The 21,324-nt window shown below is 44.5% G+C and overlaps 1 protein-coding gene across 1 annotated transcript in view; it reads left to right on the top strand.

Moving 5' to 3' along the window:
- The first annotated feature begins 7,894 nt into the window (after window positions 1-7,894).
- The window catches only part of GALNT14 (polypeptide N-acetylgalactosaminyltransferase 14), a 357,711-nt gene continuing 344,281 nt past the window's right edge, over window positions 7,895-21,324 (top strand). Inside the window, exon 1 of the mRNA XM_072139983.1 lies at window positions 7,895-8,169. Within this exon, the coding sequence (XP_071996084.1) occupies window positions 7,897-8,169 (273 nt within the window). The 5' untranslated portion in view covers window positions 7,895-7,896. The remainder of the gene's footprint in view (window positions 8,170-21,324) is intronic.

The following is a 21,324-nucleotide window of genomic DNA, read 5'->3' as shown; positions in this document are numbered from 1 at the left end:
GATCATTGTCTATGGGATCATCTCTGGGAGGGATTATTGTCTATGGGATCATCTCTGGGAGTGATTATTGTCTATGGGATCATCTCTGGGAGTGATCATTGTCTATGGGATCATCTCTGGGAGGGATTATTGTCTATGGGATCATCTCTGGGAGTGATCATTGTCTATGGGATCATCTCTGGGAGGGATTAGTGTCTATGGGATCATCTCTGGGAGTGATTACTGTCTATGGGATCATCTCTGGGAGTGATTATTGTCTATGGGATCATCTCTGGGAGTGATTATTGTCTATGGGATCATCTCTGGGAGGGATTATTCTCTATGGGATCATCTCTGGGAGTGATCATTGTCTATGGGATCATCTCTGGGAGTGATTATTGTCTATGGGATCATCTCTGGGAGTGATCATTGTCTATGGGATCATCTCTGGGAGGGATTATTGTCTATGGGATCATCTCTGGGAGTGATCATTGTCTATGGGATCATCTCTGGGAGGGATTATTGTCTATGGGATCATCTCTGGGAGTGATCATTGTCTCTGGGATCATCTCTGGGAGTGATTATTGTCTCTGGGATCATCTCTGGGAGTGATTATTGTCTCTGGGATCATCTCTGGGAGTGATTATTGTCTCTGGGATCATCTCTGGGAGTGATTATTGTCTCTGGGATCATCTCTGGGAGTGATTATTGTCTATGGGATCATCTCTGGGAGTGATTATTGTCTATGGGATCATCTCTGGGAGTGATTATTGTCTCTGGGATCATCTCTGGGAGTGATTATTGTCTATGGGATCATCTCTGGGAGTGATTATTGTCTATGGGATCATCTCTGGGAGTGATTATTGTCTATGGGATCATCTCTGGGAGTGATTATTGTCTCTGGGATCATCTCTGGGAGTGATTATTGTCTATGGGATCATCTCTGGGAGTGATTAGTGTCTATGGGATCATCTCTGGGAGTGATTATTGTCTATGGGATCATCTCTGGGAGTGATTATTGTCTATGGGATCATCTCTGGGAGTGATCATTGTCTATGGGATCATCTCTGGGAGTGATTATTGTCTCTGGGATCATCTCTGGGAGTGATTATTGTCTATGGGATCATCTCTGGGAGTGATTATTGTCTATGGGATCATCTCTGGGAGTGATTATTGTCTCTGGGATCATCTCTGGGAGTGATTATTGTCTATGGGATCATCTCTGGGAGTGATTATTGTCTATGGGACCATCTCTGGGAGTGATTATTGTCTATGGGATCATCTCTGGGAGTGATTATTGTCTATGGGATCATCTCTGGGAGTGATTATTGTCTATGGGACCATCTCTGGGAGTGATTATTGTCTATGGGATCATCTCTGGGAGTGATTATTGTCTATGGGATCATCTCTGGGAGTGATTAGTGTCTATGGGATCATCTCTGGGAGTGATTATTGTCTATGGGACCATCTCTGGGAGTGATTATTGTCTATGGGATCATCTCTGGGAGTGATTATTGTCTATGGGATCATCTCTGGGAGTGATTAGTGTCTATGGGATCATCTCTGGGAGTGATTATTGTCTATGGGATCATCTCTGGGAGTGATTATTGTCTATGGGACCATCTCTGGGAGTGATTATTGTCTATGGGATCATCTCTGGGAGTGATTATTGTCTATGGGATCATCTCTGGGAGTGATCATTGTCTATGGGATCATCTCTGGGAGTGATTATTGTCTATGGGATCATCTCTGGGAGTGATCATTGTCTATAGGATCATCTCTGGGAGTGATTATTGTCTATAGGATCATCTCTGGGAGTGATTATTGTCTATGGGACCATCTCTGGGAGTGATTATTGTCTATGGGATCATCTCTGGGAGTGATCATTGTCTATGGGATCATCTCTGGGAATGATCATTGTCTATGGGATCATCTCTGGGAGTGATCATTGTCTATGGGATCATCTCTGGGAGTGATTATTGTCTATGGGATCATCTCTGGGAGTGATTATTGTCTATGGGATCATCTCTGGGAGTGATTATTGTCTATGGGATCATCTCTGGGAGTGATTATTGTCTATGGGATCATCTCTGGGAGTGATTATTGTCTATGGGATCATCTCTGGGAGGGATTATTGTCTATGGGATCATCTCTGGGAATGATTATTGTCTATGGGATCATCTCTGGGAGTGATTATTGTCTATGGGATCATCTCTGGGAGTGATTATTGTCTCTGGGATCATCTCTGGGAGTGATTATTGTCTATGGGATCATCTCTGGGAGTGATTATTGTCTCTGGGATCATCTCTGGGAGTGATTATTGTCTATGGGATCATCTCTGGGAGTGATTATTGTCTATGGGATCATCTCTGGGAGGGATCATTGTCTATGGGATCATCTCTGGGAGTGATTATTGTCTATGGGATCATCTCTGGGAGTGATTATTGTCTATGGGATCATCTCTGGGAGTGATTATTGTCTATGGGATCATCTCTGGGAGTGATTATTGTCTATGGGATCATCTCTGGGAGTGATCATTGTCTATGGGATCATCTCTGGGAGTGATTATTGTCTATGGGATCATCTCTGGGAGTGATCATTGTCTATGGGATCATCTCTGGGAGTGATTATTGTCTATAGGATCATCTCTGGGAGTGATTATTGTCTATGGGACCATCTCTGGGAGTGATTATTGTCTATGGGATCATCTCTGGGAGTGATCATTGTCTATGGGATCATCTCTGGGAATGATTATTGTCTATGGGATCATCTCTGGGAGTGATCATTGTCTATGGGATCATCTCTGGGAGTGATTATTGTCTATCGGATCATCTCTGGGAGTGATTATTGTCTATGGGATCATCTCTGGGAGTGATTATTGTCTATGGGATCATCTCTGGGAGTGATTATTGTCTATGGGATCATCTCTGGGAGGGATTATTGTCTATGGGATCATCTCTGGGAGTGATTATTGTCTATGGGATCATCTCTGGGAGTGATTATTGTCTATGGGATCATCTCTGGGAGTGATTATTGTCTATGGGATCATCTCTGGGAGTGATTATTGTCTCTGGGATCATCTCTGGGAGTGATTATTGTCTATGGGATCATCTCTGGGAGTGATTATTGTCTATGGGATCATCTCTGGGAGTGATCATTGTCTATGGGATCATCTCTGGGAGTGATTATTGTCTATGGGATCATCTCTGGGAGTGATTATTGTCTATGGGATCATCTCTGGGAGTGATTATTGTCTATGGGATCATCTCTGGGAGTGATTATTGTCTATGGGATCATCTCTGGGAGTGATCATTGTCTATGGGATCATCTCTGGGAGTGATTATTGTCTATGGGACCATCTCTGGGAGTGATTATTGTCTATGGGATCATCTCTGGGAGTGATCATTGTCTATGGGATCATCTCTGGGAGTGATTATTGTCTATAGGATCATCTCTGGGAGTGATTATTGTCTATGGGACCATCTCTGGGAGTGATTATTGTCTATGGGATCATCTCTGGGAGTGATCATTGTCTATGGGATCATCTCTGGGAGTGATTATTGTCTATGGGATCATCTCTGGGAGTGATTATTGTCTATGGGATCATCTCTGGGAGTGATTATTGTCTATGGGATCATCTCTGGGAGTGATTATTGTCTATGGGATCATCTCTGGGAGTGATTATTGCCTATGGGATCATCTCTGGGAGTGATTATTGTCTATGGGATCATCTCTGGGAGTGATTATTGCCTATGGGATCATCTCTGGGAGTGATCATTGTCTATGGGATCATCTCTGGGAGTGATTATTGTCTATGGGATCATCTCTGGGAGTGATTATTGTCTATGGGATCATCTCTGGGAGTGATTATTGTCTATGGGATCATCTCTGGGAGTGATTATTGTCTATGGGATCATCTCTGGGAGTGATTATTGTCTATGGGATCATCTCTGGGAGGGATTATTGTCTATGGGATCATCTCTGGGAGTGATTATTGTCTATGGGATCATCTCTGGGAGTGATTATTGTCTATGGGATCATCTCTGGGAGTGATTATTGTCTATGGGATCATCTCTGGGAGTGATTATTGTCTCTGGGATCATCTCTGGGAGTGATTATTGTCTATGGGATCATCTCTGGGAGTGATTATTTTCTATGGGATCATCTCTGGGAGTGATTATTGTCTATGGGATCATCTCTGGGAGTGATTATTGTCTATGGGATCATCTCTGGGAGTGATTATTGTCTATGGGATCATCTCTGGGAGTGATTATTGTCTATGGGATCATCTCTGGGAGTGATTATTGTCTATGGGATCATCTCTGGGAGTGATTATTGTCTATGGGATCATCTCTGGGAGTGATCATTGTCTATGGGATCATCTCTGGGAGTGATTATTGTCTATGGGACCATCTCTGGGAGTGATTATTGTCTATGGGATCATCTCTGGGAGTGATCATTGTCTATGGGATCATCTCTGGGAGTGATTATTGTCTATAGGATCATCTCTGGGAGTGATTATTGTCTATGGGACCATCTCTGGGAGTGATTATTGTCTATGGGATCATCTCTGGGAGTGATCATTGTCTATGGGATCATCTCTGGGAGTGATTATTGTCTATGGGATCATCTCTGGGAGTGATTATTGTCTATGGGATCATCTCTGGGAGTGATTATTGTCTATGGGATCATCTCTGGGAGTGATTATTGTCTATGGGATCATCTCTGGGAGTGATTATTGCCTATGGGATCATCTCTGGGAGTGATTATTGTCTATGGGATCATCTCTGGGAGTGATTATTGCCTATGGGATCATCTCTGGGAGTGATCATTGTCTATGGGATCATCTCTGGGAGTGATTATTGTCTATGGGATCATCTCTGGGAGTGATTATTCTCTATGGGATCATCTCTGGGAGTGATTATTGTCTATGGGATCATCTCTGGGAGTGATCATTGTCTATGGGATCATCTCTGGGAGTGATTATTGTCTATGGGATCATCTCTGGGAGTGATTATTGTCTATGGGATCATCTCTGGGAGTGATTATTCTTTATGGGATCATCTCTGGGAGTGATCATTGTCTATGGGATCATCTCTGGGAGTGATTATTCTCTATGGGATCATCTCTGGGAGTGATCATTGTCTATGGGATCATCTCTGGGAGTGATTATTGTCTATGGGATCATCTCTGGGAGTGATTATTGTCTATGGGATCATCTCTGGGAGTGATCATTGTCTATGGGATCATCTCTGGGAGTGATTATTGTCTCTGGGATCATCTCTGGGAGTGATTATTGTCTCTGGGATCATCTCTGGGAGTGATTATTGTCTCTGGGATCATCTCTGGGAGTGATTACTGTCTATGGGATCATCTCTGGGAGAGATTACTGTCTATGGGATCATCTCTGGGAGAGATTATTGTCTATGGGATCATCTCTGGGAGTGATTATTGTCTATGGGATCATCTCTGGGAGTGATTATTGTCTATGGGATCATCTCTGGGAGTGATTATTGTCTATGGGACCATCTCTGGGAGTGATTATTGTCTATGGGATCATCTCTGGGAGTGATTATTGTCTATGGGATCATCTCTGGGAGTGATTATTGTCTATGGGATCATCTCTGGGAGTGATTATTGTCTCTGGGATCATCTCTGGGAGTGATTATTGTCTATGGGATCATCTCTGGGAGTGATTATTGTCTCTGGGATCATCTCTGGGAGTGATTATTGTCTCTGGGATCATCTCTGGGAGTGATTATTGTCTCTGGGATCATCTCTGGGAGTGATTATTGTCTCTGGGAGTGATTATTGTCTCTGGGATCATCTCTGGGAGTGATTATTGTCTCTGGGATCATCTCTGGGAGTGATTATTGTCTCTGGGATCATCTCTGGGAGTGATTATTGTCTCTGGGATCATCTCTGGGAGTGATTATTGTCTCTGGGATCATCTCTGGGAGTGATTATTGTCTATGGGACCATCTCTGGGAGTGATTATTGTCTATGGGACCATCTCTGGGAGTGATTATTGTCTATGGGATCATCTCTGGGAGTGATTATTGTCTATAGGATCATCTCTGGGAGTGATTAGTGTCTATGGGATCATCTCTGGGAGTGATTATTGTCTATGGGATCATCTCTGGGAGTGATTAGTGTCTATGGGATCATCTCTGGGAGTGATTATTGTCTATGGGATCATCTCTGGGAGTGATCATTGTCTATGGGATCATCTCTGGGAGTGATTATTGTCTATGGGATCATCTCTGGGAGTGATCATTGTCTATGGGATCATCTCTGGGAGTGATCATTGTCTATGGGATCATCTCTGGGAGTGATTATTGTCTATGGGATCATCTCTGGGAGTGATTATTGTCTATGGGATCATCTCTGGGAGTGATTATCGTCTATGGGATCATCTCTGGGAGTGATTATTGTCTATGGGATCATCTCTGGGAGTGATTATCGTCTATGGGATCATCTCTGGGAGTGATTATTGTCTATGGGATCATCTCTGGGAGTGATTATTGTCTATGGGATCATCTCTGGGAGTGATTAGTGTCTATGGGATCATCTCTGGGAGTGATTATTGTCTATGGGATCATCTCTGGGAGTGATTATTGTCTCTGGGATCATCTCTGGGAGTGACTATTGTCTATGGGATCATCTCTGGGAGTGATTATTGTCTATGGGACCATCTCTGGGAGTGATTATTGTCTATGGGATCATCTCTGGGAGTGATTATTGTCTATGGGATCATCTCTGGGAGTGATTAGTGTCTATGGGATCATCTCTGGGAGTGATTATTGTCTATGGGATCATCTCTGGGAGTGATTATTGTCTATGGGATCATCTCTGGGAGTGATCATTGTCTATGGGATCATCTCTGGGAGTGATCATTGTCTATGGGATCATCTCTGGGAGTGATTATTGTCTATGGGATCATCTCTGGGAGTGATTATTGTCTATGGGATCATCTCTGGGAGTGATTATTGTCTATGGGATCATCTCTGGGAATGATTATTGTCTATGGGATCATCTCTGGGAGTGATTATTGTCTATGGGATCATCTCTGGGAGTGATTATTGTCTATGGCAGTGGTGGCTAACCTATGGCACTGGTGCCAGAGGTGGCACTCGGAGCCCTTTCTGTGGGCACCCAGGCCTTCACCAGAGATGACTCCAAGTATCTTCCTGCAGTCCCAGACAGCCCAGGACTTGCTGTGCATAGAGCTATTCGAAGGTACCTGGGACTACTGGAGGAGTGGGAAGTTGTGGACAGATCTTGATCATCCACATTTCCTCTATTTTCTGCTTTATTGGTGTCCTCAGGGTGCCGGTATCAATGAAAGCTGTGACAGAGCAGGGAGTATAAATCACAAATTAAATTTCTGTGTGGGCACATTGCGATAAATAAGTGGGTCTTGGTTGTAGTTTGGGCACTCGGTCTATAAAAGGTTCGCCATCACTGGTCTATGGGATCATCTCTGGGAGTGATTATTGTCTTATTGTACAGATCTGAGAATATTATCAGTCTCCATTTACTGTATATTATAATAAAAAAGGAAAAGACTCATTTCAGCAAGAATTTTTTTTTAACAGCTCTGTTTTTCTAATTCTCCTTTCTTAATTATTCACAAATGAGATCTAATAATTAGAGACAAATTTGGCGCAAATGAATCGGTCATGAGACAATTCCAAAACGCATTTACTAAGGCAGAACCAGATCCATCATAGATCAGGAGCCAAAAAAGAGAACAAACCAGGCGCAAAAATAGGCGAAGCTGAGACCCCTATGATTAATGTCCCCCTCTCTCCCTGTTACCTGTACAGGTGAGCTGTGGGCAGCCGCGGGCTCCGTCCTCCCCTGTAGTTCCCGTGTGTCTCCGGCAGGGGGCGCTCTCCTCTGTCTCCGCCGCTGATGCTCCGTTGCTGCTCCGAGCTCTCCGTTATCCGCCGCGGAGGAAGCAGCGCGTGCAGGCGCTGGGAGCGGGGCCGGGGCAGGACACATGCCGGGCACAGGGAGCCCGGGGACCCCCCGGTCCTGATGAGGACCCCCCAGACTATGAGGCGCACGGCGCGGCGCCTGGTGCTCTCCCTCATCGGGCTGGTGTGGATCGCCATCCTCATCTTCCTGCTGGGGGGCAAGAGGAAGTTAGAGGCAGAGGAAGAAGCGGAGGGGGAGCAGACCAAGGTAAGACCCCCGTGTACCGCACCCCGGGACCGGAGCCCGTGCACACCCTGCGGAAAGTTACAGGTTAACTCCTCATGTGCCGCGCGCACGGAGAATAGTACAGCCCGGGAGCATAGAGCTGCTCTACCGCGTCCATGTGTCACCTGCTGTACCCCGACTGTCACACTGCTGTACCCCGACTGTCACTGTACTGTACCCCGACTGTCATACTGTCATTGTGCTGTACCCCGACTGTCACACTGCTGTACCCCGACTGTCACTGTACTGTACCCCGACTGTCATACTGCTGTACCCCGACTGTCACACTGCTCTACCGCGTCCATGTGTCACCTGCTGTACCCCGACTGTCACTGTACTGTACCCCGACTGTTACACTGCTCTACCGCGTCCATGTGTCACCTGCTGTACCCCGACTGTCACTGTACTGTACCCCGACTGTCACTGTACTGTACCCCGACTGTCACACTGCTGTACCCCGACTGTCACTGTACTGTACCCCGACTGTCACTGTACTGTACCCCGACTGTCACACTGCTGTACCCCGACTGTCACACTGCTGTACCCCGACTGTCACACTGCTGTACCCCGACTGTCATACTGTCATTGTGCTGTACCCCGACTGTCATACTGTCATTGTGCTGTACCCCGACTGTCATACTGTCACTCTGCTGTACCCCCACTGTCACTCTGCTCTACCCCATCTGTCACTCTGCTCTACCCCATCTGTCACTGTACTTTACCCTGACTGTCACGTGCTGTACCCCGACTGTCCCCGTGCTGTACCCCGACTGTCCCCGTGCTGTACCCCGACTGTCCCCGTGCTGTACCCCGACTGTCCCCGTGCTGTACCCCGACTGTCACTCTGCTCCACCCCATCTGTCACTGTACTGTACCCCGACTGTCACTGTACTGTACCCCGACTGTCACTGTACTGTTCCCCGACTGTTACTCTGCTCTACCCCGACTGTTACTCTGCTCTACCCCGACTGTTACTCTGCTCTACCCGGGCTGTCCCCGTGCTGTACCCCGACTGTCACTGTACTGTACCCCGACTGTCACTGTACTGTACCCCGACTGTCACTGTACTGTACCCCGACTGTCACTGTACTGTAACCCGACTGTCATACTGTTACTCTGCTGTACCCCGACTGTCACTGTACTGTTCCCCGACTGTTACTCTGCTGTACCCCGACTGTTACTCTGCTGTACCCTGACTGTCCCAGTGCTGTACCCCTTCTGTCCCTGTCTGTACCCCAAGTGTCAGCGTGTCCCCGTCCTTTACCCAAAGTGTTGGTCTCCGTTGTGTCTGTACAGTATCATTAGTAATTTATACTTTGTGTTGTGTATTTTGCAGTATTATCCATGTGTTCTCTGCGCCCCCCCCCCCTCCTCAGTTTTGGGGTGATGTATGAATGTCGGTCGGCCTCAGTCTCATATCTCGGGCTTGGGAGCCGCCGTCTCCCACATTGACTCCTCTTATACATGAGATCCACTTGTTTAACACATGTTATATTGTATCAACTCTCCCGTGGAGCTTGTATATTCTGTATACCCTCCCCTATACATGTGTGTCCTGTATATTCTATATACCCTCCCCTGTACATGTGCAAGCTGTGTACCTTCCCCTATACATGAATATAGAGTATATTCTCCCCTATACATGAATATAGAGTATATTCTCCCCTATACATGTGTCCTGTATATACTATATACCTTCCCCTGTACATGTGCAAGCTGTGTACCTTCCCCTATACATGAATATAGAGTATATTCTCCCCTATACATGTGTCCTGTATATACTATATACCTTCCCCTGTACATGTGCATGCTCTGTACCTTCCCCTATACATGAATATAGAGTATATTCTCCCCTATACATGTGTCCTGTATATACTATATACCTTCCCCTGTACATGTGCAAGCTGTGTACCTTCCCCTATACATGAATATAGAGTATATTCTCCCCTATACATGTGTCCTGTATATACTATATACCTTCCCCTGTACATGTGCAAGCTGTGTACCTTCCCCTATACATGAATATAGAGTATATCCTCCCTTATACATGTGTCCTGTATATACTATATACCTTCCCCTGTACATGTGCATGCTCTGTACCTTCCCCTATACATGAATATAGAGTATATTCTCCCCTATACATGTGTCCTGTATATACTATATACCTTCCCCTGTACATGTGCAAGCTGTGTACCTTCCCCTATACATGAATATAGAGTATATTCTCCCCTATACATGTGTCCTGTATATACTATATACCTTCCCCTGTACATGTGCAAGCTGTGTACCTTCCCCTATACATGAATATAGAGTATATTCTCCCCTATACATGTGTCCTGTATATACTATATACCTTCCCCTGTACATGTGCATGCTGTGTACCTTCCCCTATACATGAATATAGAGTATATCCTCCCTTATACATGAATATAGAGTATATGCTCCCCTATACATGTGCATACTGTGTACATTCCCCTATACATGAATATAGAGTATACCCTCAGCTTTATGTGTATATACTGTACATACTGTATTCCTTTATCTATACACACTGAATACTTTCCACTATGTTGTTTAGGTGATGATGATTGGTGGGAATTGTCTTGGCAGTATATATAGTTGTGTATATGCTGAGGGTCAGGCTGCTGCTTAGATACTTTAGAAATTTGCAAATACGTTTTCCAAGGTGTTAAATGGAAAACATTGCCTCCTTGATAGGCAGCTCCCTCAACACCATGTGTGACCTACAAGAAGCCTAATAACATGATGTGGGATTAAGCCAAAGCGGTCCATGTATTCCAGCGCTGTACAATGTTACCACCTGCTTGCATCTCTTCAGCACAGTGTAGGGAGCTGGTTTGGCTGATGGAGAGGCTTGTGATCAGGAAGTAAGAGTTTGCCAATTAAAGCTGGCTTATAGGCGTGCGGAGACTTAAAGCCATTGATGCTCCACTAGAGGATTCTGGGAAATATGCAAATATGTTTTCCAAAGTGGGAAATGGGAAAACAATGCTCCACACGCCATAAGGAGAGCTCTTACTTCCTGACCCTGGATACTTTACATAGGGTTTATGTGTCCTGAGCATTGTATGTAACACTCAGGATCTAGCATTTCGTCTTCTCCTGGTGGGTGGAGGTGATGTGACCCGTTTTGTCCAGTGATAGTCACATCTCTGCACCCCTGTCCTTCTCCATCATCCTTCCAGTTGTTGAGCTGAGATACATGTATGTGCACAACGCGTTTCAGGACTTGGTGCTGTTACTTTATCTACCTTGAGTTTCTATTGAGCTCTGTCTTCTGGCAGTGCAGTATATGGCGGTATTATTTACCTGTCGGTCACGCTTTTTAAACCCTCACTGAATGTCATGGCACGGACCCCTGGCGCCCGCGTGGTGACTGGCGCTGACACTTCTCTGACTTTCCTCCTCCGTGCAGTAGCCCTTCCCCCCTTTGTATCTCTCGCCAGCCGTACCTGCTCGGTGCCGAGCAGCAGTGAAGGAGTTAACCTTGGCAGATCTCGGATACAGGCTCGGAATTGATGAATAATGTATATTTGGCTGGGTCCCCTGAAATTGCTCAAGGAAGCTTCTTCTTCTTCTTCCTCTCGAGCTCTACTGTATAATTAGGAGTTTTATTAAACCAACACTGGATCTTCTCACTCACTCAGTTCAAGTGTTTTGCACTTTGTCGGCGATCAGCGCTTCGGAGGGTGGGGGAGGGGGGAGGGCGATAGTGGAAGTCGTCATCTAATTTGGCTTCATCAACGAGCGTCATGATTAGCGAAAACAGAAGGATACGATGCCAGGACGATGAGGGATGTAGTATCTCATGGCACTAATCTGTGCAGCCTCCTGGCGTCAGACGTTACATCACACATATGATCTGTGCAGCCTCCTGGCGTCAGACGTTACATCACACATATGATCTGTGCAGCCTCCTGGCGTCAGACGTTACATCATACATATGATCTGTGCAGCCTCCTGGCGTCAGACGTTACATCACACATATGATCTGTGCAGCCTCCTGGCGTCAGACGTTACATCACACATATAATCTGTGCAGCCTCCTGGCGTCAGACGTTACATCATACATATGATCTGTGCAGCCTCCTGGCGTCAGACGTTACATCACACATATGATCTGTGCAGCCTCCTGGCGTCAGACGTTACATCATACATATAATCTGTGCAGCCTCCTGGCGTCAGACGTTACATCACACATATAATCTGTGCAGCCTCCTGGCGTCAGACGTTACATCATACATATGATCTGTGCAGCCTCCTGGCGTCAGACGTTACATCATACATATGATCTGTGCAGCCTCCTGGCGTCAGACGTTACATCGTACATATGATCTGTGCAGCCTCCTGGCGTCAGACGTTACATCACACATATGATCTGTGCAGCCTCCTGGCGTCAGACGTTACATCACACATATAATCTGTGCAGCCTCCTGGCGTCAGACGTTACATCATACATATGATCTGTGCAGCCTCCTGGCGTCAGACGTTACATCATACATATGATCTGTGCAGCCTCCTGGCGTCAGACGTTACATCACACATATGATCTGTGCAGCCTCCTGGCGTCAGACGTTACATCACACATATAATCTGTGCAGCCTCCTGGCGTCAGACGTTACATCATACATATGATCTGTGCAGCCTCCTGGCGTCAGACGTTACATCATACATATGATCTGTGCAGCCTCCTGGCGTCAGACGTTACATCACACATATGATCTGTGCAGCCTCCTGGCGTCAGACGTTACATCACACATATAATCTGTGCAGCCTCCTGGCGTCAGACGTTACATCATACATATGATCTGTGCAGCCTCCTGGCGTCAGACGTTACATCATACATATGATCTGTGCAGCCTCCTGGCGTCAGACGTTACATCACACATATGATCTGTGCAGCCTCCTGGCGTCAGACGTTACATCACACATATAATCTGTGCAGCCTCCTGGCGTCAGACGTTACATCATACATATGATCTGTGCAGCCTCCTGGCGTCAGACGTTACATCATACATATGATCTGTGCAGCCTCCTGGCGTCAGACGTTACATCACACATATGATCTGTGCAGCCTCCTGGCGTCAGACGTTACATCACACATATGATCTGTGCAGCCTCCTGGCGTCAGACGTTACATCATACATATAATCTGTGCAGCCTCCTAGCGTCAGACGTTACATCATACATATGATCTGTGCAGCCTCCTGGCGTCAGACGTTACATCATACATATGATCTGTGCAGCCTCCTGGCGTCGGACGTTACATCACACATATGATCTGTGCAGCCTCCTGGCGTCGGACGTTACATCATACATATGATCTGTGCAGCCTCCTGGCGTCGGACGTTACATCATACATATGATCTGTGCAGCCTCCTGGCGTCAGACGTTACATGACACATATGATCTGTGCAGCCTCCTGGCGTCAGACGTTACATCGTACATATGATCTGTGCAGCCTCCTGGCGTCAGACGTTACATCATACATATGATCTGTGCAGCCTCCTGGCGTCAGACGTTACATCACACATATGATCTGTGCAGCCTCCTGGCGTCAGACGTTACATCACACATATGATCTGTGCAGCCTCCTGGCGTCAGACGTTACATCGTACATATGATCTGTGCAGCCTCCTGGCGTCAGACGTTACATCGTACATATGATCTGTGCAGCCTCCTGGCGTCAGACGTTACATCGTACATATGATCTGTGCAGCCTCCTGGCGTCAGACGTTACATCACACATATGATCTGTGCAGCCTCCTGGCGTCAGACGTTACATCATACATATGATCTGTGCAGCCTCCTGGCGTCAGACGTTACATCATACATATGATCTGTGCAGCCTCCTGGCGTCAGACGTTACATCACACATATGATCTGTGCAGCCTCCTGGCGTCAGACGTTACATCATACATATGATCTGTGCAGCCTCCTGGCGTCAGACGTTACATCATACATATGATCTGTGCAGCCTCCTGGCGTCAGACGTTACATCATACATATGATCTGTGCAGCCTCCTGGCGTCAGACGTTACATCGTACATATGATCTGTGCAGCCTCCTGGCGTCAGACGTTACATCACACATATGGCGGCACACATGACACACCTGAGGCTCACATTGGCAGGACATGAATCAACCAGAAACTATCTCTCTATATCTCCATCAGAAACCATGGGACATGCTGTCATCATATCAGATATCAGAAAATATTCTGCTTTTAAGGCTCGGCCCCAGATATTGTCTTCAAATTAGACCTGGCACCAAATAGCACAAAGTATTTAAGGGATTCAAATTGGCACAAAGTATGGCCCATAGAGATAAACTTGGTACCAGGTAGACTCTGCAGAATAGACCGGGCACCAGGTATGGATTTTTGGAATAGACTTAGCACTGGGTAGGCGCATCAGAATAGCCTTGGCACCATATATGGCTCTTCAGGATAGTCTTGGCACCATATATGGCTCTTCAGGATAGTCATGGCACCATATATGGTACTTCGGAATAGTCTTGGCACCATATATGGCTCTTCAGAATAGTCTTGGCACCATATGTGGCTCTACAGAATAGACATTGGGCAAGATGCGGGTCTTCAGAACAGAGTTTTCACCAGGTAGGCTCTTTGGAATATATTATCACCAGGTAGCATCTTTAGAATAGACTTGGCACCAGGTGGGATCTTCAGAATAGGTTTGGCACCAGATATGGATCTTTACAATAGATTTGGTAACAGGTAGGTTCATCAGAATAGTTTTGGCACCATATATGACTCTTCAGAATAGTCTTGGCACCATATATGGCTCTTCAGAATAGTCTTGACACCATATATGGCTCTTCAGAATAGTCTTGGCACCATACATGGCTCTTCAGAATAGTCTTGGCACCATATATGGCTCTTCAGAATAGTCTTGGCACCATACATGGCTCTTCAGAATAGTCTTGGCACCATATATGGCTCTTCAGAATAGTCTTGGCACCATATATGGCTCTTCAGAATAGTCTTGGCACCATATATGGCTCTTCAGAATAGTCTTGGCACCATACATGGCTCTTCAGAATAGTCTTGGCACCATATATGGCTCTTCAGAATAGTCTTGGCACCATATATGGCTCTTCAGAATAGTCTTGGCACCATATATGGCTCTTCAGAATAGTCTTGGCACCATATATGGCTCTTCAGAATAGTCTTGGCACCATATATGGCTCTTCAGAATAGTCTTGGCACCATACATGGCTCTTCAGAATAGTCTTGGCACCATATATGGCTCTTCAGAATAGTCTTGGCACCATATATGGCTCTTCAGAATAGTTTTGGCACCATATATGACTCTTCAGAATAGACTTGGCACCATATATGGCTCTTCAGAATAGTCTTGGCACCATACATGGCTCTTCAGAATAGTCTTGGCACCATGTATGGCTCTTCAGAATAGTCTTGGCACCATATATGGCTCTTCAGAATAGTCTTGGCACCATATATGGCTCTTCCGAATAGACGTGGCAGCAGGTATGGCGTTTCAGAATAGATATAGGGCCAGATGTGAGTCTTTGGAGTAGAGTTTTCACCAGGTATGGCTCTTTGGAATATACTTGGCACCAGGTGGGTTCTTCATGATACCGAGTGTAATAGAGTAGAGTTTCAATAGAGTTTACACCTGGTACCAGATATGAAATGTTTTTTTGTAGTCTTGGCACCAGATAATGGAGGGCCTCCTGCTTGGGCTTGGCTCTCACTTTCACAAGGAGTCCATTATTAGGCTTGACAACAGACATAATCTGCAAATCAGACTTGGCACCAGATATAGCAGGATGTCTCTATTAGACTTGGAACTCAATATCTAAGCATTTATTTAATGGGATGGGCACTGAATCAATACAGTAATTATATTACTTTCTGGCTTGGCACCAGATCTTTCCAAATAAAACTTTGCAATTTGTTTGCAATGATTTGTAATATTAGGCTAGAGAGGGGATGTGCATATACTGAATGGCACGAGATCTGTAAGATTTTATATGGCTTGGGACATAATATCTAAATGTTTAATTATTAGACTGAAACTGTCACAACGTGTGCAGTTATAGAGGTGGTCTCACTTGCTGATGATCAATCAAGAGCATCATGTTGATGTCCTACATCCATATACTATCAGTCCTAGATCTGGCACCATATACTATCAGCCCTAGAACTGGCACCATGTACAATTAGTCCTAGATCTGGCACCATATACAATCACTCCTAGATCTGGTATCATATACAATCAGTCCTAGATCTGGCACCATATACAATCAGTCCTAGATCTTGCACTATATACAATCAGTCCTAGATCCGGCACCATATACTATCAGTCCTAGATCCGGCACCATATACTATCAGTCCTAGATCTGGCACCATATACAATCAGTCCTAGATCTTGCACCATATACAATCAGTCCTAGATCTGGCACCATATACAATCAGTCCTAGATCTTGCACCATATACAATCAGTCCTAGATCTTGCACTATATACAATCAGTCCTAGATCTGGCACCATATACAATCAGTCCTAGATCTTGCACTATATACAATCAGTCCTAGATCCGGCACCATATACAATCAGTCCTAGATCCGGCACCATATACAATCAGTCCTAGATCCGGCACCATATACAATCAGTCCTAGATCCGGCACCATATACAATCAGTCCTAGATCCGGCACCATATATATTAGTCCTAGATCCAGCACCATATACAATTAGTCCTAGACTTGTTATATCCCTCTATGGCACCATTCTTGCCATCGTCTTAGTCCAAATGGGTTCGTTTGTTTTTTGTTTTCCTCAAAAATTTTCTCAAAGAATCTAATTTAGTTTTGTGTTTTTCCCCCAGAATGAGCTAAATCTGTGTGTTTTACTGAACATTTATAAAATAAGTGAAAATCCTCCTGAATAATTCATTTGACTTTTCCCTTTTTATAGCAATGCAAATATTCCGTAGACAAAAAGAGAGAGAAAGTCATTTGCTTTTAGCTAAACGAGATTCGCTAAATTTTATTTTCTGCACTTAACGTCCTAAAAAAAAAAAAAAAAAAAAAAAAAGCGCCGGCATCAATTCTCCGTGTGATCTCTTGTCTCTTTCATGTCGGAGCTACCTGGAAATATCATCCGTGCAGCATTTTATCTGTGATTCCGCAGACGTCTTATCGCGTTTTACGTAATGTTCTGCCACTTTCCGCATAATTGCATCTCTCAAGTGAAATAAAATCAATAGCGAAAAAAACCCCCCTGAAAAATAAAAAAATCGTGTTTATGAAATTTGTTTGAAGCCATAAAAGATGGAGGGGTGTGGGGCCAGGGGTGATGCAGGGGGCAGGGAAGGACACACGTCGGAAGGTTGTCCATGAACCAGCAATTGTACTAAGGTTTTGCAGGTTCCTCGTGGGGTTGTGGTGACCCTTGACCTTGTGTTCACCTTCTTGGGGGGATCCTTTATAACTTGTGTATTCATTGACATGGTGCAAACCCTTAGGATCTGCCTACCCATTGGGGTTTAGACTTCTTGAGCGGGTTGGACCAGGTGCAAACCCTTAGGATCTACCTACCCACTGGCTTTTAGACTTCTTGAGCTGGTTGGACCTGGTGCAAACCCTTAGGATCTGCCTACTCGTTGGGTTTTAGACTTCTTAAACTGGTTGGACCTGGTGCAAACCCTTAGGATCTACCTACCCATTGGGTTTTAGACTTCTTGAGCTGGTTGGACTTGGTGCAAAATCTAAGGATCTGCCTACCCATTGAGTTTTAGACTTCTTGAGCTGCTTGGACCTGGTCCAAACCCTTAGGATCTACCTACCCGTTGGGTTTTAGACTTCTTGAGGTGATTGGACCTGGGGCAAACCCTTAGGATCTGCCTACCCATTGGGTTTTAGACTTCTTGAGCTGGTTGGACCTTTATAAAAACCCAAACCAACTTTCCAATGATCTTCTACAGTTGTAGAAGTCAACTCAAAAAGTTAGGGACCGTACTTAAAATTGGTGCCACATTGGTAAAATGACATATCCACCAGCAAGTAGTAGGTGAGGGGGTCTGTTTTTCAAGGCTCTGTCCGGAACATGGCCTCCATCTTGAAAGCCGCCATATTGGATCAAAGGAAGGTTTTCCCAATGGGAACGTGGTTATGTAACACACAATCAGATCTACAATATGGCTTGTGGTTCAAAACTCATCAACACCCACAACCAAGAACATTCCATATCATGCAAAGCAATGTCATGTGTTGTCCATGGTGCTGAACACAGAGCTGAAGGCGCCAGATCCAATGGTTTTGAACCCGGATGAGAGTCTATGGAGAATCTCTGTGTGTTGATATTGAAGATCTTAGACAATTTTAGATTTGTAGGCTCATTGGCTTGTAGAATTACTGTCACATCTTTGGATTCCTCCAAGAAATTGGATCTTCCTTAGAGAACAGTAAAGAACAACCCAAAAAGTTACATTTCAAGGCTCATTGGTTTCCTGGCTTGTGGAATGTCTACCCAAAGGTATATATATATCTCTAACTATAGACTTCTAGAACTCCTTTGATCACTCCAGGACTTATGATGGGATCTCATACTTGGACTTCTTGAACCAGTTAGCTTTATCCAGGATTTGAAGTCGAAACTTCCTTCGAGTACAGTTAAGAACAACACAAAAAGTTATAGCCTGGTCCCAAATTCTGAGGCTTGTTGGTTTTCTGGCTTGTGGAAAACAGATATATCTCTAACGATAGACTTCTGGGTCTCATTTGATCACTCCAGAACTTATGATAGAACCTTACATTGGACAACAGAAGACCAAAAATTGAATTAGACTTTGGTTAAAAAACTTCTAACCTCATACTTGGACTTTTGGAACCAGTTAGATTTATCCAGTATTGGAAGTACAAACTTCCTTGGAGTACAGTAAAGAACAACCCAAAAAGTTATACCCTGGTCCTAAATTCTGGGGCTGGTTGGTTTTCTATCTCGTAGAATTACTACCCAGATCACTTCAAGCTTGGTGGTAGAACTTCCAGAGACAATAAACAACCCAAAACGATAAACCAGGCTAATAATCTTTACACTTGGTTGGGTTCCTGGTTTGTAAAATTACAACCCAAATGCCAGAGATCTCTCTCGCTATAGACTTTTGGAGCTCGTTATATATATGAAGATCTGGCAATATGTTCTTCCATTAGGCAACAGAAGAGAACAATCCAAAAAGTTAGACATCAGTCTCAAACTTTAGAGGAAACTCAACAATGGTGGATTTCTCTTTCTGTATAGACTTTTGGAAGGTTCATCCAGACTTGGAAATATGAACTTCCTTCTAGTAGAGAAAAACCCAAACAATTAGACGTCATTTGTTTCCTGTTTTGTAGGATTTCTATCTCGTAGAAGATATATATGTAATGAGAGAGTTTTGGAAAATGTTAGATCACTCTAAGTCTGGCAATAGGAACTTCGAGAGACAATAGTCAAGGGGAACCCTAACCGTTAGCTCCTGGTCGCTAATTTTTAGGTTCATTGGTTTCCTGGCTGGTAGAACCAAAATGCTGGATGTAACTAAAATTCCAAAAAGCTAAAGTGAGAGACGTATCACTTCCGGTGGGGCAAGAGGAACCTTAGAAGACAACAGAAGGGAACAATCCAAAAGGTTAGACACAACTTCCATTGAACTAATTCAATCCCTCTTGGCTTGACAATACCAATTTCCATAGACAACAATCCAAAAATTTAGACCCTGGTTGGGAATTTCTAGGTTCAGTGGTTTCCTGGATGCTAAAATTACTACCCAATGACCCAGATATGTCTCACTATAGACTTTTAGAACGGAACTAATTTGATCTCCCCGTCACAGGAAGTAGGAACTTCCATAAACTCCAAAAGGAAATAACCAAAATAATGTGAGACTTCTAAAAAGTTTGGCTTCCTGGCTGGTGGGTGACTACCTAATGGCAGATCCAAAGCTCCATTTGGACTCTTGGAACCAGTTGGACCTCTCTCTCTTGGCAATAGAAGCTTCCATAGACGATAAGAGGAGAAAAACCCAAATATTTTTAATTTTTTTTTCCAAATTTACTACTATCTTTTGCATCCCTCCTGATATTCGTTGACTTTCAGATGAAGATCTTCCTGTATCTTGTGACTTTTTTTTGAATAAAGTAAAGCTGATTCCTCAAGTAATGATCATTAACCATCGCCTGCCCCCTCCACGGCGGAGGGAAGATGTAGCAGATTTGTTTTGAAGTCGAGTATTTTTATCCTTCGGGATCGGGGGGGGGGGGGTCTTCAGCGCCTCCTCTCGTTATTTTTAAATAGACTTAGTAAATAGAAAGTTCATGTATAAGAGATGAATGAGGCAGCGGAGACCCTCAGCTCCCGAGAAACGCTATTATGTTGTCAAGTGCTATCCAAACATGTTCAGAGGAACACAAGGAGCGCTCTCATCCCTTCCCGGCTTGTCTCCTACTTCATGCAAATTCAGCGAAGCTTCTGACACCTGAAGTAGGAGAAAAACGCTGAGAGCATCACATTCTGACGACTAGAGGACAAGTTATAGGGAAAAGAGGAGAATTCATCGCTTTGGTGAAATAGACTTATAACGTTCTCTGTAACATTCACTCAGGTTTCTCTCCTGGACAGTCTCATTACACACATCCCTCCCAATAATATAATGACAACATGTCCTGATACCGAGACCACAGTGATGAGCGGCAACCCATAGGAGAATATGTACCAGACTAGAACTACTATAATACTGCCCCCTATGTACAAGAATATAACTACTATAATACTGCCCCCTATGTACAAGAATATAACTACTATAATACTGCCCCCTATGTACAGGAATATAACTACTATAATACTGCCCCCTATGTACAGGAATATAACTACTATAATACTGCCCCCTATGTACAGGAATATAACTACTATAATACTGCCCCCTATGTACAGGAATATAACTACTATAATACTGCCCCCTATGTACAGGAATATAACTACTATAATACTGCCCCCTATGTACAAGAATATAACTACTATAATACTGCCCCTATGTACAAGAATATAACTACTATAATACTGCCCCCTATGTACAGGAATATAACTACTAT

Source organism: Engystomops pustulosus, chromosome 3 (assembly GCF_040894005.1).
Source record: "Engystomops pustulosus chromosome 3, aEngPut4.maternal, whole genome shotgun sequence".
NCBI lineage: Eukaryota > Metazoa > Chordata > Amphibia > Anura > Leptodactylidae > Engystomops > Engystomops pustulosus.
Note: the sequence above shows the minus strand (reverse complement) of the source record. Positions and strands in the feature narration are given on the sequence as shown.